At 51.3% G+C, this 25,581-nt stretch overlaps 1 protein-coding gene across 5 annotated transcripts in view; it reads right to left on the reverse strand.

Moving 5' to 3' along the window:
• ANKS1A (ankyrin repeat and sterile alpha motif domain containing 1A) overlaps nucleotides 1-25,581 on the reverse strand; it is a 170,933-nt gene that overhangs the window by 28,412 nt on the left and 116,940 nt on the right. For all 5 annotated transcript variants that reach the window (XM_081043212.1, XM_081043211.1, XM_081043208.1 and 2 more), the window contains 2 exons: nucleotides 5,898-5,964; nucleotides 647-753 (listed from right to left, as the gene is read on the reverse strand). In XM_081043212.1, the coding sequence (XP_080899338.1) occupies nucleotides 647-753; nucleotides 5,898-5,964 (174 nt within the window). The remainder of the gene's footprint in view (nucleotides 1-646; nucleotides 754-5,897; nucleotides 5,965-25,581) is intronic.

Consider the following 25,581-nt stretch of genomic DNA (forward strand, 5'->3'; position numbering starts at 1 on the left):
GACTTGTTGTATTTGTAACAAGAGAGTACAAAATTATACCAATCCTTCAGATCAGCAACTCAGCCTCTCCTCTGAGCCATCTGTGAGCCCACGGGTACCTGAGGCTGTGCGGGCTCAGTCCCCAGCCCAGACACTTGGCCAGGGAACAGGCCCTTCTGCCAGAGACAAGGCTCCGTGCTTCCGGGGACTACCTGCTTGACAGCAAAGTTTTGGAGAACAAAGGAACCTTCTGCTGTCCAGCCGAGCTGGGATGGAGGGTCACCACAGGGACCTGGTTGTCCTGTCCACCCAAACTCCTGGTTTCTGACCGGCCTTGACGCCTCAGCACACAACACACAGCCTGAGGACTGAGAGGGAGACCGGGGATGGGGCAAGGGTATGCAGTCAGTGACCCTCCTTGGGAATGCAGACTTGCAAAGAGCTCTCCCTACGGAACTGTTTCTGGAGCAGAATTAGAGGGGGACAGAGTTTACAAACAAGGTGCCTGACACTCAGTTAATTTCCCAAATGCCTAAGTCACTTCAGCCAGCTCTGCCCTGGGATGCGGGGCTACGTACAGTTTCAAACTCCAGCAGCAGCCACGGGGACACCAGGGCAGCACGTTTCACGGAGCAGCACCCACCCTTGCAGAGGCGTTAGCACTTACCAAGAAGCGGACATCGTCAAAGCCATTCAGAAGCAACTTGCTCTCATATTGCTGCAGCCCAACGGCCTCCAGCCACTCCCCGACGCTCTGCTCCAGCGTCCGCGAACCTGACGAGAGAGGAATCGGCAGACGCTTGAAAAGGGAAAAACCATTAAGGCGGTAGCAGCGGCACTCAGAGGAAGACAGATGGCACTGCCACATCATGGTCATTACCATAAAGCAGCCAAACTACGGACAAGAGAGCAGAGAGCAGAGGGCCCGCAGCTCCTCTTCCGCGGGCAGCACGCCGGGCGCCCCACACTCTCCCAACCTTGGGCGGCTGCGCCCACTCACACCCCTCGACCTGAGCTGCTGCAGGGCCACGGGGCCACATGCACGAGCTCTGCCCACAGGTCAGGGGAAGCCAACCCCCAACGGTCTCCGGTCAGCTCCTGGTCAGCGTTCACACTGAGGTAGTTCAGAAAGTCTGGTCCCACAGGCACTAGCGGGGCTGGGGAGCCCCTCTCATCCATGCACGCCGGGAGCCCCGTGGGGCTGTGGCAGCGGCCCGGTCCTGCGACCTCGCAGCACACACTGGTCAGGAGAGCGTACACATCTTCATGCAGCTCAGGGACACAGGCACACAGCGAGGGCTCCAGGAGAGAAGCGGCGGCGGCTGCTCGCAGGGACCCAGCACATGCAACCCAAGCAGCAGCGGACACGGCAGGGGAGAAAAGAGACTGTTACTTGTTTTCCCCCAGCAGTCCCGGAACAAGCAAACCATGGCCCTTTGTGCTCAGAGGCGCAGGCAGTGAGGGCAGAGCGGGGCGCATGGACCAGGGCTCAGGGTGTCTGTGTTGGAATGCCAACATGGCATTCTGTGGGCTGCGCGGCCGGTGGGCCAAGGAGCCCAGTGCACAGCTAGACCCTGGCGGCCGCTGAGCGGGGCGTGTCCCGGGCCGGGGCGCTGTCTGCAGGGCTGCCTTCCCGGGCCGGGCGGTTTTGCAGGGGCTGGGCATTCATTGTCCTCTTCTGCTCCTGTGTCTCGTCTGCCTGCTCGGGTGGAAAGCAGGCAGGCAGATCCAGCTCTCGGCGAAGGACGATGACAAAACCCAGCCGGATGAAAGAAAAGGAAGCGCTCCTGTTAGCTGCGCTGTGGCAGCTTAAGTCCATTCACGTTCAGTGCTGTCCTCTCTTTGGCTGAGACATAAAGACAGCAAGTGTCTTCCCAGGGTCTTGGGTCCTGGTGCTCTCCTGAGGCCAGGCAGGGAAGGGAGGACACCTACTCGCTATGCTCCTTGGGTAGGACCGGGAGTAGCAGTGCAGGGAGGAAAAAGTTCAGCCCTTCCCGGCAGACCGTGGATGCTCTGAGCTGAATGCCTTAACCCCCGCCTACTTCTCTGGTTTTCAGAGGCCAGTACAGGTCAAAGAAGGGAAAAAGAGAGAGGGAGGAAAAAGAGGTGCGAGGAAGGAAGAATGACCAACTACAAAAACATCACCTCCAGAGAACTCTTGACACGGTGAAAATCATTCTGTCGCTCCTGGCACTGTCTGCCCGCAGGGCAGGCCAAGGCCAACTGGCTGGGTCATCTGGGAGACCCGATGAGCCGGGGTCCCAGGCTCCCCCTCTCGGCTGTCCTCCACAGAACAGATGGTGGTCAGCGCCCCGGGTGGCTTCCCGACGCACGCAGTAGCAGCAGCCCGAGACGTCTGGGACTACTTGAGCTCCCCTGCCCTTGAGCGGTGCTGTTTGCTCCAGGGATCTAAGTGGTAGGCTCTTGTCCGCCCATGAAGTCAAGTGTCCCTGGAGGCTGATTCATTCTTGCCCGTGATCCCCCAGCCGGGAGCTGTGGTCCTGCCTGCTGCCGGTGGATGTGTGCGTTCACAGAACCGCAGCCGAGTGCTTTGTCTAAAGGCTCCTGGGCTCCACGCTGCCTGCTGCCGCTCCACAGTCCTTGCTCACTCTCATAATGCCTGGCCCTCCCCCTCCTCCCCTCGTCCCCTCCTCCCCTCCACGCTCAGGAAAATACATTAGGGAGCGGACACTGAAGCAGAAGCTGCGGCCGCCGCCGAGGGAAAGGCAGCAGCACTAGCATCTGAGCCAAAGGACAGATTTCCCAGCATCCGATGTTGTCCAACACACATGCACATGAAAGGTAAAGACGGCGAGACTTTACCTCCAGCTCAGGGGGCTGGAGACAGCTTCTCGGGGAGAACAGAGGAAGGATATTCTTATAATTTTGGCCCATGGTTTCTTGGACAGCCAGAGAGGGGACAGAGGAATGACACTGCCCTGAGGGCACAGCCCGCAGGTTAAGTGACCTTGAAACCTACTCTCCACTCAAGGAATGACTGTTCCTCTCTGCCAAGAAGATATACCTCGGGGATCACAAAACTATGTGACAAAGTAAGGATCCTACCCCTGATATTCCTCAGGTGAGCGCACCAAACAGCCTGGAAGTGACTTCTCTCTGGGCCCGTCAGAGCGCAGGGGAGAAGCGCCAGGCCTAGAGCCGGCCACTAGCAATCTGGGGGAGAGGGCGTGGGAGGGGAGGCACCCAGGGCAGGGGGAAACCAGGCCAAACCTCCACAGCTGAGGAGACAAAAAAGGCAACATGTACAGGGACAACCACCCAGAGACCCCATGCCACCCTCTAAACATGCTGGGGGGCACCTGCATCCCAACAGGCTATTGATGGCTCTGAAAAAGCAGGGGCTCTGTGTGCAGGTAGATCAGGCCCTAGGAGGGGCTGGCACTGAGCATCTATTCAACAGCTACAATGACTGGCTTTAGCAAAAGCAAGCGGAGCGGTGAGGTTCGTGGCCTGGGCCAGAAGGAAGGCGTACCCTCTTGGACTCCTGACAGTGGGATGCTTGTAACCATGTCTGTTGGGGATTCGGGTAACCAGCTCCAGTGCTGGCAGCTCAGGGGCCCATGGTCCAAAACAGGACTGAGACTCAATTGCCACAGAGGGTCTCGCCCTTCAAGGCATGACTGTGTGCAAAACCAGTCGCGCCAGGCAATCCCACACTTAGGTAAGGGCTGGCCACTGGAAGGGCTGCTTCCCCACCAGGCTGGCAAGCTCAGAGCCCAGGTCTCTTCTCCTAGATCTGGAAGCCCATGGACAAGCTGAACCTCTGACACTGACCATTCAAAATAAACAAGAGTTAAGAATTCTCCTTTGGTCTGGACTGAAGGCTGCTGTTCCTCGAGGTCGTGGGAGAAGCCGGGCCCCCGCCCGGCAGCCAGAGGCCAAGTTCCTGAGCTGGCAGTGGGGCAGATGCAGTGGCGGGAGCTCAGCAGCACGGGTTCAGGTGGCTTCCCTCGTGTGCCTGCCCTTGACTTCCCAAGCTAGGGTATGGACAATGGCTCCACTAAACGATGGCTAAAGCAAGACTCTGTGTTGGGATCCAGAAACCTGGGGGGATAGTGGGACCAACTCTCGCCCTCACATGGGTACATGGGGGCAAGGACTCGGGGTGCGACCAGCAGGGCAGAGAAAGAGCTCCATGTCAGCACCTCCAAGGAGAAGGGATCTCCTAGGAGAGTGTTCCCCAGAGGTGCTGCCGTGGCTCCTGGTGTAGCAAAGCCGCGAGGTGATGGCCTATTTCTGACCCCAAACCCTCAGGCACACGCCAGTGATTTAGGTTCCTCTGACACCGAGGGGGGCAGGAAGCAAAGTGGCCTCAAATGAACTGACTGGTGGCGGTCCTGTTCCTGGTTGTGCCCAAAGCACAGCTTTGAAAATGGCATGACGACTGTCTCAGTCCTGGGCTTCTGTTCCCCACAAACACCTGCCTCTTGGTAAAGCCTGAAAACGACAACAGGGTGACCCCGTGGCCTGAGAGGAAGCAACTGCCTGGAAACAGATCCACAAACTCTCAGCCAGAAAAGCCACCTCGGCAGACCCTGCCATCCTCCAAGACTGACAAAGACAGACTAAACCCAGTGGTGCCCTCTCGTTAGAACCCAGGGAAACAAGGCTGCTGGAGGGAGGGTGGCTCTTGGAACCCGGCCTGAAAAACGGGGCAGGGAGACGAGCCAGGGGAGCAGAGGCCCTCTTCTCTAGGCCTCGACAAGTCAGTAATGACTTCATGGACAAAAACGAGCAGAGCCATTGCTTACTGAGTGCCTCTTCAGGTCGGGTATTTGTGTACAGTACTCATCCCCACAAACCTAGGAGGTAGGTGCTGTTATTCAAACGTGTAGACAGGGAACTGGGGGCTCAGAGAGATTAAGTGACTTGCCCAAGACACCCATGGATTTAGAACCAGGATGTGAACCCAGGACTGAGGCTCCAAAGCCCATACTCTGTCCACAAGCCCCATGGCCTCAGGTCCTTTCTCGCAGATGTACACACCTGTCCCCACCCATCAGACTTCCTACAAGGGCCAGAGGCCCATGGAGGCACTAGCGGTGTCACCTGGGGCTACCAGGCCAATCCTGGATGGAAGCTCGCAGTGAGCAAGGAATTCTACCCCTCCAGTGCAGAGGCGTTTCCTCCATAAGGGGGAGGGACCCGGTTGGGCCCGGTTGGGTGGGGGTGGGGGGGCAGCAGGAGATCTGCTTGGGGGAAGGAGTGTGAGAGCTGCTTTGAATGTCACCAGACCTAAGAAAGTAACACAACCACAATTCTATTATCAAAGAAAAGGGCTTAGATATGGCCTCCCTAGTTCCGTTTCAAAGGAAGGAAACAGAAGCAGCCCTCGCCCCATAGGGCTCTGAGATGAAAAGAATTCCCAAGGTAGTAGTGATCTGAAGTAAAAAACGGGAAAACAGAGAAACGGACAGACAGAGGAAGCAGCAAAGTGGGCCCCTCCAGAAGAAGGTTAACCGTCTGAGACCACTGGTCCACATCCACGCTCTGCCACTGTCACGGATTAGGCAAACAAGAGCCACGTTTCCACAAAGGGGTAGTGGGGGCCCCACACCGCGGGGCACTCCAATTTAAGCCAATGGGGAAAAAAGTCTACATTTACGAAAAGAATTATGAGTAACAACTGCTGATTTAAAACATACAGTTTCTTAATAGGCAGCCTGAAATTCACTGTACACATTCCCTTCCAATATGTAAAAGGAGCTATGGCTCTAACAGTAAGTACTGGATGGGCTGTCTAGATGCAAGAGATTCTCAGTTGTGAGAGCATGACGTGGTCTGACGTGAGCTCGCTCACCCTGTAAGGGTCTGTTTTCTGTGTTGAAGGGAAAACCTGAGGCAGAAAGGACCAGAGGGCTGTGTTCTGTGGGGAAGAGGACTGCTTGGTACAATACCTGAGATCTTCTGCTGTTCCTGAGAAAAGTCAATCCCTTCTCCGATAGAGCTCATGATTTTCTCAATCTGCAACGGAAGAAAGAGGAACAGAAAGGACAGGCTGTCAGGCTTGGGTGAAACATGGCCAGCTCGCCATCAGGGCACTGGGGGCAGGCCTCCGGGGCTCTGTGAGATGATTCCGAGGCTGGCACCAACCGGCAAGGTGTCAGAACTCTGCCGCTCAGACCGAGAAAGGCCCACTCTGGGCATAGCCCAGTAGGGTCTAAAGACATGCTCTGAAGGGAGTGAGAGGGTAACGACCCGGGCTTGGCTGCTGGAAATGCCAAAGAGCCTCCCTTCCAAGGCATTTATGTATCACTCTTTCCCCCCACTTCACCCAGACCAGGTAGAGACTGGGTAGAGGGTGTGAGAGCAGGCCAGACCTGGCACGTGTCACTGCTCATTCCAGAATTTTAATTCCATGAGGAGAGTGTGCCAGCTTTGTCTCCTTTGCACCCCAAGTGCTAGGGCAGCGCCTGGCAAACCATAAGCACTCAACAGGTAAGTGATATTGCATGACGCCACATTGGAGGTGTGAGGCCGATTTCTAGGGCTGAGATAAGCAGAGCACCTGACACAGGAGCCTCTTGGAAGCCAAGGTGGGGTAGGCACATAACCCTGAATGGAGGCTCCTTTGCTCCCTGGAGGCCAGCAGTCCCTGACAGCTCTGCATTCAGGGATAAGGACGCAGACACTCGTCCTTCCTCTGGACCACAGCAGAGAGCTGTCTCAAAGGGTCCACCATCTCCAGCACTGCCCCTGTGAGGACCTGTCCCAGCCATCTGGCTTGGGCTGTCATCCCGAGCCAGACTCAAGCCTCCCACCCCAGGAAATCAGACCAGGGGCAGGATCGTGCAGTGAGGAGACAGCCCCCTTGTCTCCTTCCCTTCCCACTCCTTTCTGGGCTGCAGTGATAATGAGCTCATTTGCTGCTCTTTTTCCAAAGAAATGGAAAGAGGACCTTTTGTACCAGGGCTTGGAAGGCTTTTCCTCTAAGTGCAAGTAAGGAGCCTGGGTCTGAGGATCAGAAAAACAACTCTGCAGCCAGCCTGCAGCTGGCAGACAGACAGCACATTTGACACCCAGCGGAAGCGCAGAGGGCAGCACCACCTCTCCCCTTGCAGCCTGGAAGGAGTGCAGGTGTGTTCTTCTCCAGCCACGGAAACGACTGGCTGTGTGTGCACTAGAACTCCATCCCTGAGCTTAGCAAAAGCAAAGGGAAACAAAACACCTGACGGGTAAACGGCCAGGGGGCTGGCTGGCAGCCCCACACAGGTCTGCACTGCCCCCCTTAAGGAAAACACCCGAAGGAAGTGTTTTCACACTTCCCAGAGGAGCACGCAGCACATTCACCCTCCAAGGCCTTGGTGTGAAATCTACAAAAACGAGGGTGGCACTGCCTACTGCTGCCTGGGAAGAGCTGTGTGGGCAAAAGCATCACGTACATCCCCCCCTCGGGCCGGAGACCTGGCTCACGGTCTACGTTCAAAACAAGGTTTGTTTGCTTTCCACGCCCCTGCCGGCGTCTGCAGCAAAACTGAGCTTGAAAGTTTTAAAAAATATTTTTTACTTACATTTGCTTTTTGACAGGTAATAAATACATCCACACTTCACAATTCAGAAGCCACCAAAGGTGATTCAGAGCAATCTCCTTCCTAGCCCTGTCTCCTAGCTGCCTAGTTCTCTCTGGAGGAAACCAGTAGATCCTGTTTCTCCAGTACCCTCCTAGACCTCTATTCGCGTGTAATCAAATATGAGTGTATTCCACCCCCACACCAATAGAGGCATTCCGTTTTCCATTTAATAACACATCTTGGAGTTCTTTCCACAGTTCATAAGGGACATTTTTTTCCCTAAATGGGTGAGGTATATACTCATCCAGTGTATGGCTATACGATTATTTAACCAGTCCCGATATGCACACGCGGTTTCTAATCTTTTCTCGATTTTAAACAGTGCTACGATGAATAGTGTTCTATATATCTTTGTACACACATGCAAGTCTATCTGTAGGATAATTCCTAGTTTTTTCCAGAGAGTTCTTCCAGGCACAGAATCTCGAGTCAGCGGCAGGGAGTTCACAGGTCACAGAATCCCAACTCCCGCCCGGTCTGACTTTGCTAAAGGCCTTCCTGAGATGATTTTGCTAAAGGCCTTGCTAACTCTCCCAGTCAGTTCACCCATTTGCAGAAAACACTGATGTGTAACATTTGTCTTTTTTTACAGACTTAAAACCTTTTTGTAACTTCAACTTAGTGGTCCCATTATTCCCCTAGAGCACCTCGTTTTCCAAAGGCTTAGAGACAAGCTTTTCCAGGCCAAGCTGCTTCCCCGCCCCCAGGCTGCACAGGACCAGGGCCAGGTTCCGAGGCCTGGGACACCCAATCAGATCCCAGAGCTTCGAAGCTGGGCATGCAGGAGGCACCTGCTGATGTGCCTTCCACCTTCACATTTATAGGACAAAAGTAGGGCACTCGAGGCGAGGAGACTGTTTCCTACACGGTGGGTGGGTCATCAGCCTCTCGATCCGTCCTCCAGGCCAAAGGGGGTGAATGTGGGCCAAAGGGGGTGAATAGGAGAAAGGAAAAAAGGAAGGGAGGAAAGGGCCTTTTGAAATGAGAGTGAACAGGTGAACACCTGCTGCTTGCCCCAGGAGTCACCCTGGTGCCAACTGCAAAGCGCCAGGAAAACCCCAGGTTTCCCTGGTCCTTTGGGTGGGTATCTGAGGTGCAGACTGCAGGCCAGCTGGGAAATGCTGATGAAAACTCTCGGAACTATTTCATCCCAAATAGAAAGTATGCTTTGTTTTCTGTGAACTGTAGTAGCTCAGTCAAGCTGAGAAGATTCTCATGTACAGAAGAACTGAGAGCACTAGGCAATTTATTGACAGCTTGCAACCCAGGACTCCTTCCCGCCTCAGTGGACGCTCAGGGCTGGGGGGAAGTGGCAGGAAAGAGGTCCTGCTTGGACAGAGTGGCAGGTCCTTGCCCTGGCACTGCCGGCACAGAACCGTCGGGGGCTGCGGGCCTGCCCAGCCCGTGGCTCGGGGTGGGGAGACAGGGGAGGAGCTGGATCTCACCGTCTCTCTCTGCACAGATCCCCACGCCACCGCGGCCCAGCACTAGCAGAGAGCGATTCTGGTCATTTCAGTCTAGACAAAGCGAGGGTCACAAAAGGCAGAAAGCATTCTGATCTGATTCTAAATTTCGTGGAATTTAACCATTTAGGCTTCAAAAAACAATCTGATTAGGCTGTGTTCCCAGAAACATTCTGCATCTTGGGACTGTCAGGGGAAGAAGCAGGTGAATGTAACAGAAGGAGCACAGCTCGGTGCTGTCTTCTTTCTCTACTATTTAGGGTCAGTGACATTTTTGGAGGGAGACAGGAAATGGCCACACCTTCATCCTGCACTTCCCATGAACTCTATTGGAGAACTGGTATTTGCATCTGGTAAGGTAAGGCCTGAAGGTTATCATCACCACAATGGACTCATGTATTTAAAAAAAAAAAATGCTTGGAAATATTCCATTGTCAGAAAGTATTCAGAATTATTCTATTCTGAACCCCCCCCCCCAATCGGGGCTGTATACAATGTATTTCCTACATGCCAGAAAACAACACCAGAACAAACACGGGAGAACCTGCCACTCGGCCATCTGACACCTGCTTGTGTGGAACACAGGACCGTGGCTGCCCACAGGCGGGCATGTAAAGAGGCCTCCTTCCCCAGCAACATAACCTGGCCGCCAGGAGCAGCTCGGAGCACACCATCCATTTGTCAATGGCGACTGGGTGTGTGTGTGGGGGGAATACAGTTATGGGGGGAAGAAACACTTCCCCAGGTTTCGATGGCTCTTCTGTGTGCCAGGAAGTGTGCTGGGCATAGGGGGTCCACAGGAGAACCACAAGCCTCGGTGTGACTCGGCTCTGAGGCCCGTGGGAAACCTCCCTTTCAGGTGTACAAGTGGGAAGCAGTAGCTATGCTCGGGGCCCCCAGTGGCAGCCAAATAGCAGAGAGCAGGAATCGGTGCGGTCAACAGCCTAACACAGAGCACAACGGGACAGGGACTGCCTTTCCCCACCTGCTTTTGGTGCAAATGAGAACATGAAGGGAGATGTTTCTGGATTCACTAGCAACTGAAGTTGGCTGCTGATCTCAGACACTCCCTCCCAACCCACTTTCTGTTGCCCGGGGAGCTGTCAGCTCCTTAGGACTCTCCTACCAGCTGGAAAACACACTCCAGTCTCCTTGGGCCTGTCCCCCAGGGCCAGGCACCTCCTACATCTCCTCCTCCACCCCCAACACTTATACTGTAGCGGCCCAGAAACACGGCTTTGTGCTGTTACTTCCCTGATTAGCTGTTTCATGGTGTGTCCCAGGGACACTAACGAACCATGAAGGGTAAAGATCCTGCTTCGTACTGTTTCTTTTAGATCCCACAGGGTGCCTTGTACAGAGCTGGCACGCTGGAGGTGCCTGGTGACAAACAAGAACAGCTACCATTTGTTAAGTGTCCACGCCAAGCTAGTCACCTCACTAATACAGCGAGAGGGGAAAGGCAGCCAACACTTCTGGACTCAGCCTGGATTCTCTAACTCCCCTTCCCTCCTCATTTTTATCTTTTCCCAGACTCCTTGGGTTGCTGGCACCCACACCTTCGCTCAACAATCCTGCAGAGCCTCAACTCGCTGCCAAGCAAACATAGTGTCCCATTTTTTAGGTGAGGAAATGGAAGCTGTACTCCATGGGCAGACTCCCCAACTCCCCGTGGATGGCACAGCTCTCACTTCCGGTCAGTGCCATGGGAGGCCAAGCCTGCTCCCTGGAGAGCTCAAGCTTCCTGCTGGGGCAGGGGGAAGGGGGACAGAGTGGCAGACCCTCCCCTCTGGCCAACCGGCCTTGCCTGGACAGCTCTCTCCCTCCCCAGGAGCACAGAGCCTTAAAGCCCCCCTGCCTCACAGGTGCCTGGCCCATGCCATCGGATGACTGCTGATGTCAAAGCTGAGTCCCCCAGAAGGCTGTGCAGGGAACCCTACAGACTGCTGACAGCTGCACTCCAGGCCCAGCAACCACATAAGAATTCATTCCCATCTCTTGCCTTCTGCCTCTCAGCAGCAGACAGGCTCTCAGCCTAGAGTGCGCTTTGAGTCCACATTTGAAAAAGGGTCACTGACCAGGATGGGGGTTATTTTTTTCTCCTCTGCCCCCAGGCTGAATTGCACACGGCCTCAGGAAAGACAAAGATGGATCTTAGTATTATTTGTCCTGATTTTCTAACCTTGTCAACTGCTTTTAGGAGACAGAGGCAGGCCCGTGGGGGAGGGGAGAAGGCGGCAGGGAATGAATAACTATCTGCCAAGAGGCTCCGGGCTGTCAGCTCTGGGCTGTCCTTCTAAAGCAGACGTGGCAGCTCGGCTAACAGAGAGGAATGTCTTTTCCATAGAGCAGGCTGTTAGTCTCAGCACCGTCTGTCTCATCGCAGGGGGCACTCAGACTGTAACCATATTCATTGTTTTAACCCCATTTGAATCTCCTTTACTACAGTCACCCTACCTTCTCAATCCTCCTTGTTCTATTAGACTGAGAGACCACACAGCTCCGTCCTCCTGTCAAGCCTGCAGTGGGCCCGCCCCAGGCTAGACTGGTGGGGTGAGGACAGCCAATGGCTCCAGTGAGGTCTCTCACTCCCTTTCTCCCTCCCCACCTTTATCTTTCCCAGACCTCTTGGGTTGCTGATACTGGGCCTTGCTCCCCAAAGCATCTCACACCCCGTACCTACCAACAGGCCCCTTACTGACCGGGAGATGCTCACGCCCCAGACCTACAATTCGGCAGAGAGGGAGTCCTACTTGTAAACAGTACTTGCCAAATGTCCTTCTCATGCTAAAACAGCAATCTTTAACTCCAAGCCCCAAGAAACTGCTGAAAGAAGAAAAAAAGTTGGGAGACCTAGATTCCAATTAACTTTATTACTGCCTGCCACAAAACTCAGGGTTGTGCGCCAAGTACTGGCTTTAAAAAGTGGGACAAGAATCGAAAAGATTAATGAAAATTATGTATTTGGGTTCTAGTCCAATTTGCGCAATCTACTTTCTATCCAGAAGTAGGCTTATTGGGGGTGTGTGGGGGTGGGGTGGGGTCAGGAAGCAGCACCCAGACCTCAGAAAGGCTGAAGTTACCTATAACATGGGTAACCTGCCTCGTGGTTCTCTCTCTGGCTTTTCTTTCACCACCAATAACATCCAAGTAAGCTTCTCTAGGTCCCGCTCTTCCACCATCTGAATTTCACTCTAGCGCACTGCACTGCTAGGCTGGCTACTGAGCTAACAGGCCCAAAGAAAGCATCCTAAACTCCCACTCACAACTGATTTCCTCAGCAGTGCAGCCAGGGAAAGAGGTCCTACATCCAGCGACAGGGGAATCCTCAGATTCTGCGGGGGAAACACCTGTCTTGTACATCAGGGCTGTCAGAGGTGAAATTTTGATCACCAAATTACATATACTTAAGATGCAAAACAAAAATTATATGCACTGAATACAAACACACTCCCAGCCTCCATCCGCTGCCCTGGGATTTCCTGCAGCTTGCCACTCCTAATTATCCCTGAACTTGTGAAACAGGCAGAAGCTGGATAAACGGAGTTCACAGAGTCCCAAAACTTCATTTTAAAGCACTCGTTAAAACCGTTCAGATAAACCTTACACAAAAGAGCACACACTGCATTGATTCCATTTTCATAAAACTCCAGAACAGGCAAAACGAATCTAGGATGGAAAATGGCAGAAGGGTAGTTCCTGGGGGGTGGGGAAGGGTAAGGATTGACTGGGAAGGGACATGAGGGAACTTTCAGGGGTGATAACGTTATGTATCTTGACAGGAATTTTGGCCACACAAATGTATGTATTTATCAAAACTCAAGGAATGGTAGACTTAAGATTTAGGGATTTTACTCTGGATAAATTTTACCCCTGCTAAGTACTATAAACAAATACTGAACTCTAGTTAATGATATACATTGAAAAACGTTTAAGGATTAAATGTACTGACATATGCAAGTTATTTTGAAACGCATAAAAAATAATATAGAATTTTGAATGTACTGAAATATGGAGATGTGAGACAAAGCAAGCACAGCAAAATGCCAATTGTAGGACCTAGGCTCTAGGTAGTGGATATACGGGTATTCACTGAATAAAATACTGAGAAAACCAAAACCTCAGGATCAACTCTTTTAGAGAAATAAGTTGTAAACTCAAACCTGGTTAGAGTTTCATCATTTGTGATAAACAGTGCTCAACATACTAATGAGCAGAGACATGCCCACCAGGCTAAGGAAACGAAGAAAAAGGAATGTGGGAAAGCTGACTTCATTACTCCGCGTCACAGAGCTTTCAGGGTTAAGGGCTCTCAGCACAGCTTCTCTGTTGGGGTGCGCCTTTCTCTATTCTGGAACCAGGCTAACCTCAGTCTTGACGGTTTGAAAATGGTTTGAAAACTCAATCATCAGTGTGCCCAGGGACCAATGGACTCTGGGAAACTGGTTCACCGTAACGGGACACTGATCCTTTCATCAGTGAGTTTCTTTAGCATGGTAAGCAGCACGTTAGACTATCGGGCTGGTCGAATACGTTTGTTCTTTATAGCCTAAAACCAATAAAACGAGGAGATCAAATACATGTTCAGAACCCCGACGGAGCAAAGCAAAGGTGCGTGAGCTGTGTTCAAAGCTTACTAAGTTATCCCTTTCCTACTTCAGGAGGTCATCACTGTTGAAAGTCGAATTTAGGTGCTCAGAGCACGGCATCCTCCTTGGAAAGCCCTCTGATCAACAGTGTTCATACTGGAGCCTCGGGGTGCTTTGGGCCCAGGGCTGGGTTCTCTCAGTGGGTGCTGCATACTGACAAGCAGCTGATACCCGCCAGGCGATTCAGTTCATCCTGACAACCCGCCTGTTGAGCGCTAGGACTCATCTCACTTTAAAGAAGAGGAAACCACACCAGACAAGTTAAATACCGGCCATGCTCACAGCATTAGAAATGAGTGACCAGCGCCCGATTAATAACCTAATTCATGGCGTCCAGCTTATTTAGGGCCTACCATCTAGAACTCTATTAAAGCTCACAGTACAATTTCAAATATATGGGAGTGAGTACGCTGAAAAGGGAGTGTATAGTGGTGGAAAGAACAAGGACTTTGGGATAAGGAACTGGAGTTAAAAAGCCACTTAATTAGTTGTGGCACCTTGGCCATGTCATTCATTTCTCTTTCAATTTCCTTTTCTGACTCGTGGGATCATCGTTGTGGGAAAATCGCTTTACCTCTCTTCCTGAAGCCTCAGTTTCTTCAGGGGCAAAATGGAGATGTTAACACAGGGCTGCTGGAAAGACCTGAGACGAGGCCGAGGGCTCCTGCCTGGCGCGGTGTCGGGTTCCCAGGCGGAACTCGAGTAAGTGATTCATTTATCATGACAGCAGTCTGAGCGAGCTCTGCGCTGTGTAAAAGACATGGGGTTTTCGCGTAATTCATTCATTCCCTGAATGACATCACCTTACAAGTGAAAACAAGGTTCTTGCTGCGGTGAGCACAGCTGGTGAGATCTTCTCCTTCCCCACAGGCAACGTCGTCTGCCCATTCCTGGGAGAGTTTGGTCCCTGCCAGGTCTGGGGGCTGTGGCCGGAGGCACAAGGAGCTTTCTTAAATTAAGTGCTTGAAAAAACAAGTTGGGTCTAGAAGTCATTTCGTTCTCACTCTATAACCCACCCGGTCAGATGGAAGCCTTCCTCACACCAAGGAACATGTGCGGTCCTTGTAAACCCGCAGATGCCAGGCAAACCGCCCTACTCGCGTGTTCATTTCAGTTAACGGAGATTAGAAAGGGTTTGCACTCATGACTCACATTCATCTGGTTCCAAAATAAACAGAATTCTACCTAAAAAACAAGTTCATCAAAACCCAGGTTCCTTTGTTTTTGTTTTAAAGGACAAACCAGAGGGAAAGCGTTTCCTTCTGGCAGAAAATGTTTAGAACATGCTGTGTGAACAATAGCTCACTTCCTGGACGCTCAGCTGGAGGCTGCTTCTCCATTCAGGACAAAACGTTTCATGTGAGGGGACTGACGCCTTTTCTACAAGGCAGATCCTTGGTAAACACGAGGGAGACAATAGCGAAGGGAGGAGAGGGAACAGGGATGTCAGCCTAGGCCTGCTCCTTCCGGGGCAGGAGAAGAGGTGAGGGCTAGAGGGCGGCTGACACCATCCCCACACCTCAGCAAAGCTGGTTCCTGCAGGGCAGGTCTGCAGGTGGGTAGCGGGAGACTGGAATCAGCAGGGTCATCTGCGACAGACTGTAGCAACACCTACCTGGCACGTCTGTTGGTGATTTCTACTTAACTGACCTACCAGTTAGCTAACTGCCTGCCATCGATTCCCTCAGTAAACAATACCCACTCAGGTCCAGGTTTGCAGCTGGCAGGGCTCGCGAGCAAGCCCGTAGGTCTCCTATTTCCACCCACCGAGCATTCTGATTACCAACAATCAGTACGATCTTTCCCCAAACTGTTGAGGATGGTTGTATTTGTGGAGGAAAATAGAAAACTTAATTAAACATCACATAAGTCATGAAACAAACGTAAAAAGAGCTGTTTCCTGGCAACCAAGAAGATGTTTTGAAGAGACTTAACAACAGGATCATTAAAAAAATGTGCCCTTGAATTAAGTGTTGGAGAAATGTAAAAAGTTCTAAAAGGATTCTGTACTCAGATTGCATCACAAGTGGCTAAATTCTTGCCTTTTAAGAGCTCGAACTGGAAGCTTAAATCACGGATGTATTACGGATGTGGCTCATGGGCCAGAGAGGCCAGCGAGCGGTGAATCAGCAGGTCCACGCAGAGAGGAAAGGCTCTAAGCTCCATATCAAAAAGGTCGCACACCTATCTGTTTGGAGTTTAAACTAAAATGTCTGTATTCTTTTTAAAAATGACTTCCTCCTTCAACAAAACAAAGTTTTGTAATTACCTAAACAACCCCCAGTCCCACTGGCCACATAGAAAGCCCCTGGGGGGAGCTGCCTGCAGTGTCTGATGACACTATCGGTTATCAACACCAAGAGCTGCTCGGCAGTAATTCTCAAACTACTTTCATTATCAATTAAGTCTAAATTCCCAAAGACACAGAACCCCTCTGTCTGCTTTTTCCTAAAAAGTCTGGTAAACAATCCCAGGTGACTCCCAGCATACTTTCAGCCCTCCCTTCTTCCTCACTGAGGGTCCTGTTTGGAAGATGCCTTGTGCTTTCATTGGTCACTGCGTGATCCGGGACCAGCCAGCCAGGGCCGTGGGACCTGGTTAGAGACCAGCAGCATCAGCAGGTCATGGGCTCTGACGGTCTATCAACTCAGGGGCCACCTCATGCCAAGTCAACTTCCAGCTTCCACACACCGAGTACCGTGGGGGGTGAACAGGAAGTGCCCTCAGCCCACCCAGACCTCCAGCTGGGGCAGAGAAGCAAAGCAGCTGGAGTCCTCCAAATCTCATAGATGTGTTCTGAAGTTCAAGGGCACCCAAGGTCACCCACAGAAAGAGCCTGAGCTACGAAGTAGTCTGTGCCCTGCCCCCCATCCCACCAGGGAGTACAAAAATCATAGAACGGCATCTTATGTCCCCCAAATATAATCAAGGAGGCTGAGATGCGTGGGACTACTCCACGGGAATGATAGGTACATGGAGGATAATTGTTTTCTGGGTAGGAAAGCAGAGCTCAGGAGTCCAGACAACAGTGCGTAATGGTGGTGCCTACCACTTACCTCACCGTTCCCACCACCTACATTCCTGCCGTCCCTGAGATCCCAAGCCTCAGGCTGGCAGATCCCAAGCCCCTGCCTGCTCTGCACCCCCAAATCCTCATCCTGTAATTCCTCCCAGGTCCAGCTCAAATCACCTGTGCTGAAGTCACACCGTGTGTGATGGAATGTAAAAGTTTTTCAGAGTCAGAGCAAGGCTGTATCCTTGGTTTCTCCCTTTATAAAAACACATAAGCTACCTGAACCTCGTCCGCAAACTGGGCTGCTAACACCTTGCTTTGCAGTCCGGTCTGGGGATTAAACGCGGTAACACAGGTAGAGTGGCGAGCACACAGCAAGCGTTCAATAAGCACAGGTGCCCTGCCAGCACCCTCTGGACTGGCTGCATCCAAGGTTTCTGTTTTAGAATCCTTGTGGCAGAGGCGGCCTGGCTGTACCATACTAACGCCAACACACTCACACAAATATGGTCCAGGGCTGCCTCCTGGTCCTCTGACATAGGCACACCACGCCTCTTGGGCTTCTTCTGTGTGTCCCACAAGTGCTCCCAACAGGTCCTGAGCACTGCGAGGGCTTAGTCAACACCCCGCAGAAAAACACACGAAGAGCTTTTAGCGTGGTTACACCTTAACTGGCTCTTAGGGAGGAATCTGTGTAGGACAGACATCTTTCTTGGATCTCAGATTCTTCCCCACGAGGAAACGAGAGGGGAAAGGGGGAGCATCGCTCCACGTACATTTCTCCACCTGCATCCTTACTGCCTAACTGTTAAGTTCCTGTGTCGACAGCCTTTTTATCAGCCTGGGGCTGACCTCAGTCACAGGAACTGTATTCTTTCCTCTTAAAAAATGTGAAATCTCTCTTCAATTCCCAAGAGTCTAGTTCATGATAAGATTTCAACAACAGTAACAAATGACCCACCTGCATGCCCACCACCCAGTTTAGCAAACAGAACGTGCAAGCCCCAACACTCCACGCCTTTCCTGGATCGTGGCTGGCTTCCCTGTTCCTCTGAGGCCACCAGCCTCCTGAATGAAATGCTGTCCTCCTCTTGTCTGTCTTTAGAGTTTGCCATCCACATTGGTATTCCTAACCACACAGGTCCCAGCTGACGTCCCTGAAGTAACCCTATAGGTTCTGGGGCCAGAGCTCAGGGTCAAGGGTGAGGCCACGGAAAGGACCCAGCCCCTCAAGACACGGCCCTGGTACGGAGGGCAACACGGCCTGGTACCTCGTCAGGCTGGCAGGGCGAGGGCACGTCCTCCGGGACTCCTGAGGAACTCCAATCCCTCTAAGGGCTAAACTTCACGCTGGACAACCAGGAAGGACAAAGCCTTTTCAGGCCATGCTCAGTGAAGGCCGGCTGCCCCGGGAAGCCCCCGTGGACTTGCAGTCTTGGGCGTGTTGGTTGCAGGTTGCAATTACACAGCATGTACATTTTCTCAGGAAGCACATCCAGAAAAGCTGCATGCAGGGAGCAGAAAGGCAGAAAAGAGGGCCATGCAGCCCTCTCCACATCGTGAGACCTTTGCAGTGGGAGACCCATGGGCCACCCAGCCTGCAAAGGACACATCCAGTCCTGCCTACACCAGGATTCCGGAACAACCACAACCCACGAGTCACAACTATTTTGCAAACGTTTATCACGGCCGAGAAGTGTTCTCTGGGGGCTTTGTGTGTGTGCCTAGAAGGTAGGGTCCTTCAGAAACGGAGTGGAGCTACAGTCTGCAGACAACGTGAAGAAGGAAAGGTCAGTCAGGGGAGCCAAGGAAAGACGGAGTTTATTCAAGTTTGAGTAAGACCCAGCACACCTACTACTTTTCGTTTTTGCAGTCACTTTATAACATCTCCATTGTTGACCATGTACCAGCTACTTCTGTCAGCCTGTCTCCCAGTTTCGTTTTGTTTGATAAGCAGTGAAAACTTAAAAGGGGACTGTGCACTTATTTCAGATATGTCAAAACTGGAGATACACTGGACCACTCTGTCCCTTCCTCACAGAGGTCTGGGATAAGACGAGAGAGGGAGCAGTGGACGGCAGCCTGAACAGGTGTGCCAATGCCTCCAGTCTGTGGGAGAGAAGAAAGGGGTAAAGGGGGAGCTGAAACCCTCAAGCGTCCACAGCAAAGAGGCCAGGGGTCCCAGCTCCACTGTTAACTGAGGTCCAGGAACCTTGTCGTCTAACATTCTATCTTTCAAAAGAATCAAATGCTCGAGCAATATATGAACCGGTGTAGAGAAGTGCAAGTTCAGGCTGAAGGAAGTGTACTGCTCACTGCAGCCATGATCAGTAAGAGATTTGTTTTTCTCAAATGTCTTTGAGCTCAGGCCGTGTGTGTGTGTGTGTGTGTGTGTGTGTGTGTGTGTGTACACACACACATGCACATATCAGAATCTCAAATATGTTCCTACACAGTTGAAAATAAACAGGATGGCTCTAGTCAAAACTGTGAAGTACAAAATCGCTAAGCTCTTTCCTTAAAATGATTTGCTCCAGAAGTGGGAGTAAGCGAGTACAGCTGGTACCGGGATCAACAAACTGAGCCCCTGGGCTCTCACCTCTGTGTTAGTGGAAACTCAGGGCAGGAAGGTGCGGGCCACACGAGGCAGGAAGCCACAGGTGCAGCTGCCAGAGACCTCAGGGGTCACCCTGATGAATCTCTCAGTTTGGCAGGTGAGGAAACTAAGGCTCAGGGAGGTTTCATAACTTCACCAAGGCAGTGAGATGGGCAATACACGGGCTGACCGTGGCTTCTGGTCTCTCTGCTGAGATGCCCCACTGATTCTGCAGCTGGGAAGTGGCAGAGCATGGAGCAGCCATTGGTGAAGATACTGAAGCCTCCAGAGGGTTGAACGCTAAGGGAAAAACAGCTGAGGGGAAAATGAGCTTTCTGACCCATAGTTCTCTGCATCTCTGGGCACTTGCCTCTTTCAGAAAAATGGCTTCTACATAGAGTTGCGCTGTCCCACTTCAACAGGGGGGACACAGGGCTCAGCAAGTATGGGAGCCACTTCCCCCCAGCTGGGATAAGGGGACTGTTATAAGATTGCCAGCTTTTCATCATGGCAAATAAGGACTTTAAAAATTAACAGGATGGAAGTGTGCGGGAGAGCTCTTACAAGAACAGCTCTGCATCTTGATGGTGGTGGTAGTTACACGAACCTACACACAATAACATGGCACAGAACCACACACGCACACATACAACTGGAGAAATGTGGATTATACTGTCAGTTTCCCGTTCTGAGGCTGTACTATGGTTACACATTCCCATCGGCAGAAACCGGGTAAAGGTACCGAATAAAGGACCTCTCTGCATTATTTCTGAAACTCCCTGTGAACCCATAATTATCTCAAAATAAAAAATATGAATAAAGGAAAAAAATTAAGTTAACATGAAAACTATCCCCTTGGTTTTATAAAAGGACAACTGAAAACAAAAAAAGAATGGACGTAAGCAGGATAAAGGCGGTCGGCGACCACATACCCACCAGCACCACCATGGCAGCCCTCACTGTCTAACTTTCTCCTTTTGTCATGGACCAGTCAAAACTGTGCTGGGGACCATCTTAGTAAGAATGCAAGGCTCTGGCTCCTCCATTCTCACCCGCTGGGCAAGCAGCCACCACGTGCCAACAGACTCACCCAAAGGGAGGCCTGGCTTACGGCTCCCTTTCTTCCCAGCCTGGAGAGACTAGAACACCACAGTGGGCAAGACGAGAGGGCTGAGTGGGGCTGAGGAAAAGGGCATGTCGGGCTTCGCTGGCAAGGAACTGAGGTTCCTCTTCTGCCTTCTGCTCCTCTTACCGGTGCCCAGAACACTCTGTTTTTCCTTTCTCTTCTACCAGAGCAAACAGAGCTGATGTCATCCATTTACAATCCCAGGTTTGTTCACTTACTCCACCCTTCCCTCCCTGCTCAGACTCGGAGACCCAGGGTCTAATCTCACAGCACCCTCTCCCTTCCTCCTGCTTTCAGAGCCCTGAGTACTTGCCTGCCACATCCCCTCCAGAACAGGAACCCCAGGAGCAGGTCTGCCCTGTAAGTGCCCAGAGGAGCAGTGATGCTGTCCCCCACAGACCTCCTGGGTGGTGGGAGAGGGGTGCACCCAGGAAAGCCAGAGAAGTGCTCCCCAGCCTGGGACCACTGGTGGGTGGTGTACAGACACTGTCAGTACCTGCCTGCATTCTCTCAGTGTCATCGTTTCTGATCCTGCCAATCGGACACTTCTCAACTGCAGGCACCTACGACACTCTGAGAGTTCTCTCTGGACGCGGAGCCCTCCAGGCCTGTACATGGGCAGGCTGGAAGCGCAGGGGAGGAATGTCCTCCTCTCCTCCCACCAAGGGAGCAGCTCTCACCCAGCAGGAAAGGCCCTCGGGTGGGAGCACTGAGACCATCTCACACAGACCCCCAGCAGGTCTGAGCCCCAGGGCCTGGAGTATAACCCCTTGATAACAAACCCTTTATCGCTTTCCTTTCCTTCTCACTCCCCCACTCTCCTACCAGGGCTTCCTGAGCTCACCTCCTGACTAAACTACTTGCATCCAAATCCTGCTTTGGGGGAACTCAATCTAAGATAGATGGTCACAGGGAACCCCAACCATTGGGAAATTAGAGCTGAATTTCAAATATGAATGAGTGGGTTTCTGTGAGTGTCTGAAGGACGTATATCTACATAATGAGGGACACTGCCAACACCATAGCTGTCATCAGATACTAGAAAGCTAACAGGGGAAAAAAAACCATAAAAATTTGATTTGCCTGGGCTAATACTCATCACAGCCATTTATGTGAACTGCTTTTCATTTGCCTAATTACCACTAGTGCATTTACTATCATGGATGTATTAAATGTGTCAGAGAAAACTTGCATTAAATTCTATTTGATTAAATTCTATTTATGCAACCCCACACTGAGTTCTTGTGTGTTCAGAGTTGGGTGCTCACACTGGAGGAAACACTGTGGTTGCGGAACTTCAGTGGCAGTTGTTACGACACTGGTGGCTGTGCTACCTTCAGTAGATGTGGAGAGGAGCCCCACGCTGCTGACCTGTGCTCTGGCCTGCAGTCACTCAGAACCACTGCTTTGAAGGCCACAGAAGACAGACATAGCGAACTTCGGGGTTAAACTTCCCAGTTGGCATTTGCAACATGAAAGGTTGAAAATCGGCAGAATCTTCTAACACTTTAGATCAGTCATGGAACCAGAATCAGATCTGGTACACTGACAGTTTAACCCAAAAAAGTTAAAATTAACTCTGTCACTGTGTTTCCCTGAAAATAAGACCGGGTCTTATATTAAGGTTTGCTCCAAAAGACGCATTAGGGCTTATGTTCAGGGATGTCGTCCTGAAAAATCATGCTAGGGCTTATTTTCCGGTTAGGTCTTATTTTCGGGGTAACACAGTACTCAAACCCCAGGAGACCTGGGTCTGCTCATTTATTCAACAAGGGGAGTGCCCACTCTGTGCCAAAGATGTTGCCAGGCAACAGAGGTTTGGGCACTGCCAAAGGTTCTGTGTGACTCTGGGTGGGTCATGTCCTCTATGGGCCTCAGTTCACTAACATGTAAAGGAGTAATTCACATTTAGGGAACTTTCATTCAGCTCTGACGTTCTCCAATGAATCAAAGCAGCATCGTGGCACAAAGCAAAAACATTCTGCCTGGCTGTCTGGGCAGCATGATGAGAGGTGTGGGTAAGACCCTAGCTGCTCCAGCAGGGGGATGGTGGCAGGGCAGGTGAAGGACTGACACAGTCCTTCATCCTGAGACCCTCCTGGCTGATCACTCCAATCCAATTCAACGAATGTCCGCAATTAAAGGTGAGCCAAGGTAGCCAGTACCATGTCCAATACAAGCAAAGAATGTAGAGGCATCCAGCATGAAATCCGGGTTCAAAATTGGTACTCCTATGTTTCCCTGAAAATAAAACCTAGCCAGACCATCAGCTCTAACGTGTCTTTTAGAGCAAAAATCAATATAAGACCTGGTATTATATTAATTTTTGCTCCAAAAGACGCATTAGAGCTGATGGTCTGGCTAGGTCTTCTTTTTGGGGAAACGGTATATTATGACTTTTGTTCACTCCAACTGCTGAGGGGAAAATGGGAGCTGCTCACTAGAATTAAAGATGCTATGATAACCTCCTCAACTGGGGCTTCAAATGAGCCCTGCACTAACAGCTTTCCTGCTCTGAATGCAAAGCAGGGTGCAAGTGGAGAGAGGGGGGCAGCCACCTGTGAAGGGCGGCCACTGATGACTCCACTCTATCTGAGAGGCCTGGCTTCTGCGCACCTTTCCCAGTGTGTCCCCAGGCAAAGCCCTGACCTTCTAGATTCCACCGGGAACCTGCAGGAAACATTCTCATTTCATTCTGTTTTACAGAAGCAGGAATTGATACCCAGAGAGGACCATAATTTGCTCAAAATCACCAACAAATCAGCTGTGGAACTGTCTGATTTCCGACCAGCCCAGGTTGGCAACCTCTGATCTGTATGTGGCCAGGCTTGAGGGAGAAAAGAACTCAGTTAAAACCAACACCTACACTCAGACACGTATGTCAATGTGGCATTTAGGTTAAAGAGGCAGAAACAGCACCCAGGAATGGCCATGTCAAGGAGAGACACCAGAAGCTCAGAAGCTGGGGGATTTACCCGCCCAAGAACAGTTCCTTGCCAAGCCAAATAAAAACAAAAGTCTTTTTTATATAAACACATTTTCTCAGTCTCACATAAGGTACAAAAACAAGCATCTTTAGAAAACTGTTTTTGTTGATCTGACACATAAAAACTTAAGTAATCACAGTGAAGTGTATCATTAAAACAAGCCCCTCCCCCACTTTCAGACTGCTGCCCCTAAACCCTCCCTACACAGAATGCAGGAGCTACCCCCAACTTCCTTCCAGGAAACTCCCTGAGAGGAACTGCGTCCTTCGCCTGCCCCCAGCACCTGCGCAGTGCCTGACACAGTGGTCACCTAATAAATACCTGCCTGTGAAGCACCCGGCCTCCGCCTGCTCGGGCAGCGCAGCTGACAGCGGCTCAGGAAGGCCAGCGAGGGCCTCTGCACCTGCTCTTCTCGGTGAGACGGTTCCTAAGCCGACGCGTTCCATCTGCTCCCAGGGTAACGAGTCCCGCAGGCTCACTAGCGCCCATGGTAGGGAATGGTTGCCTTTATGCCACCTTGAAGTTTGTGCATCTGTGTTTTAGCTCATTACGCTGGGAATGAGGAACAAGCTGTGCTTTGCCTGTTTGGTCCTCCTGTGACTTTACAGGCAGGCTTCCCGCTGCAGACACGGAGCCCTCACCTCGGTGGGCCTCACGGCCTGAGAGCGCACTCAGCTTTGTGATGCGGCCTTTCCTTTTCTAACTCAAGGAATACAGACATCGCCATATTACATCAAATTCGGCAAATGATGCAATACTGGCCCACGTCATGCTAAGCCTACAAAGGCTTGGAAACGTATTTTAATTAATACCAGCAGGAAGCATTCTCTGAAGTAAATCAAGTAAATGGCACAGCCACACACTTGGCAGGGGGACACACGCTCCCCAAATGAAGAGACCATTTTTCCACAGCCCAGGGGGAGACCCAGTAAACGCGGCTTTGTGGACCGACCGACCAAAGGAACAGCGGGTGTTAACGCCACTGAGGCCCCCAAACACAGCGATCAGTGAAGCTCTCTGCCGGGAACGGGCTGAACGGGCTGCACACCCAGCCCGCTTAGGCCCACCTGGACACGTGAGACCATCCCAGAGCACAGCGACGTCAGTGCACGTCTGCACGAGGACCAAAATTTGCTCTTCACTGACAGCCTGTTTTCATCCTCGGGGTCTGGGAGATTTTACACTGAAACCTTTCTCAGCAGTGGAACAGATGCATCAATCACTAGGCTCTGGCCTTGGAAACTGGCAGTTCTCGAGTTGCTGCCCAGGAGGACACAGGCCGAATCTAACTGGATCCAGGGGGAGTTTAGCCCAGAGAGACAGCGTTATCTGAACTGGAGCACGGCCAGACCTCTGGGTTAATTCCCCCAACAGGGGAGACTCATCAAGGACCTTACTTCTGGAACAGCAGCAATATCTCTAATTTTTATAAACGGGCTTTGGAAAATGTCCTCTAGCCAAATCAATTCCGCCAGCACCATATATGCCAGAGATGCTAACTCTTCTGCTGTCGCCTAACTGCCTATAAAGCCTGTAAATGGCTTTAAGCGCATGGACCCAGCCGAGGGTATGGTTAGTTACACATTCACTCGACTGCAGCCGTGTCCTTCTGGAGACCTCCACAGGGAGCTACCTGGGCAGTTGATCATTTCCCTGCAGTACACCGTACCTGGTTTGCTTCTTTTCTTCTCTCCATCTAATTTAAAAGATTAGGGGCCGAGAACTGGCCAAACCTGTTTCTGTTCATGACTTAAATATATGATACTTGAAAGCAGAAAGAGTTGTGACATTTCCAAGAAGGTTTCTATTCTCAACATTCTTTATTGATGTTAAAGTATTTTATGTAACGGGCCAGGGGCAGGCAGTAAATGGAATTAGCTTAAAACATATATTGGCATTTAAATGTCAAATTCAACCCCTCTTTTTCAAATTAGAATGTTTTAGTGAAACAAAAGTTTCAATTTAAAAAATGGAGGGGGGGCAGCTAATCTATTAACTTGAGAAATCCATAAAACATTGGCAATAAACCTTTCCTGAAATCCATAAATTTCTATGCTCCCATCTGTGGAGCAAATTATTCCACATGTTGTCTAGAATCCCTCAGTTGTTTTTTTTTTTTTTTTTAATCTCAAAAATTCAAATCTTTATCAACATTAAGTAAGGCTATAAATGAGTG

Source organism: Rhinolophus hipposideros, assembly GCF_964194185.1.
Source record: "Rhinolophus hipposideros genome assembly, chromosome: 3".
In the NCBI taxonomy this organism is placed as follows: Eukaryota; Metazoa; Chordata; class Mammalia; order Chiroptera; family Rhinolophidae; genus Rhinolophus; species Rhinolophus hipposideros.